At 62.7% G+C, this 322-nt stretch overlaps 1 protein-coding gene across 1 annotated transcript in view; it reads left to right on the forward strand.

The window, feature by feature from the left end:
- MRPL2 (mitochondrial ribosomal protein L2) overlaps positions 1–212 on the forward strand; it is a gene marked incomplete at its 5' end in the record, with an annotated part of 1,225 nt that extends 1,013 nt beyond the window's left edge. Inside the window, one exon of the mRNA XM_010135257.1 lies at positions 145–212. Within this exon, the coding sequence (XP_010133559.1) occupies positions 145–212 (68 nt within the window). The remainder of the gene's footprint in view (positions 1–144) is intronic.
- Between the last annotated feature and the right edge of the window lie 110 nt (positions 213–322).

Raw genomic sequence — 322 nt, forward strand, 5'->3', positions numbered from 1 at the left:
TCCCACCCATGAAGAGCTATGTCAACCTGCCACGAGTCACAGCACCGGCGTGATGCCAGGACCAATAAAGCATTCTCCGTGCCACTGCTGTCGTGTCACTGCTGCTTTTTCTGCTTGGAGCCTTTGGGGGCTGCTTTCCCACAGGACGAGCTCAGTGGTGGGAGCTGGACTGCGAGGAGATGAGCGTGGGGCTGTGGACCGCCTTGGCCTGACCTTGGCGGGTGGCGGGCGGTGCATGTCTCAGTGGGGCCACACACCTCCGCGCCTTTGTGCCAAGCCTGAGTGCCAAACAGCCGGGCTCTGCCGCCACCCTTGGCTTGCG

Source organism: Buceros rhinoceros, unplaced genomic scaffold (genome assembly GCF_000710305.1).
Source record: "Buceros rhinoceros silvestris isolate BGI_N320 unplaced genomic scaffold, ASM71030v1 scaffold38224, whole genome shotgun sequence".
Lineage (NCBI taxonomy): Eukaryota > Metazoa > Chordata > Aves > Bucerotiformes > Bucerotidae > Buceros > Buceros rhinoceros.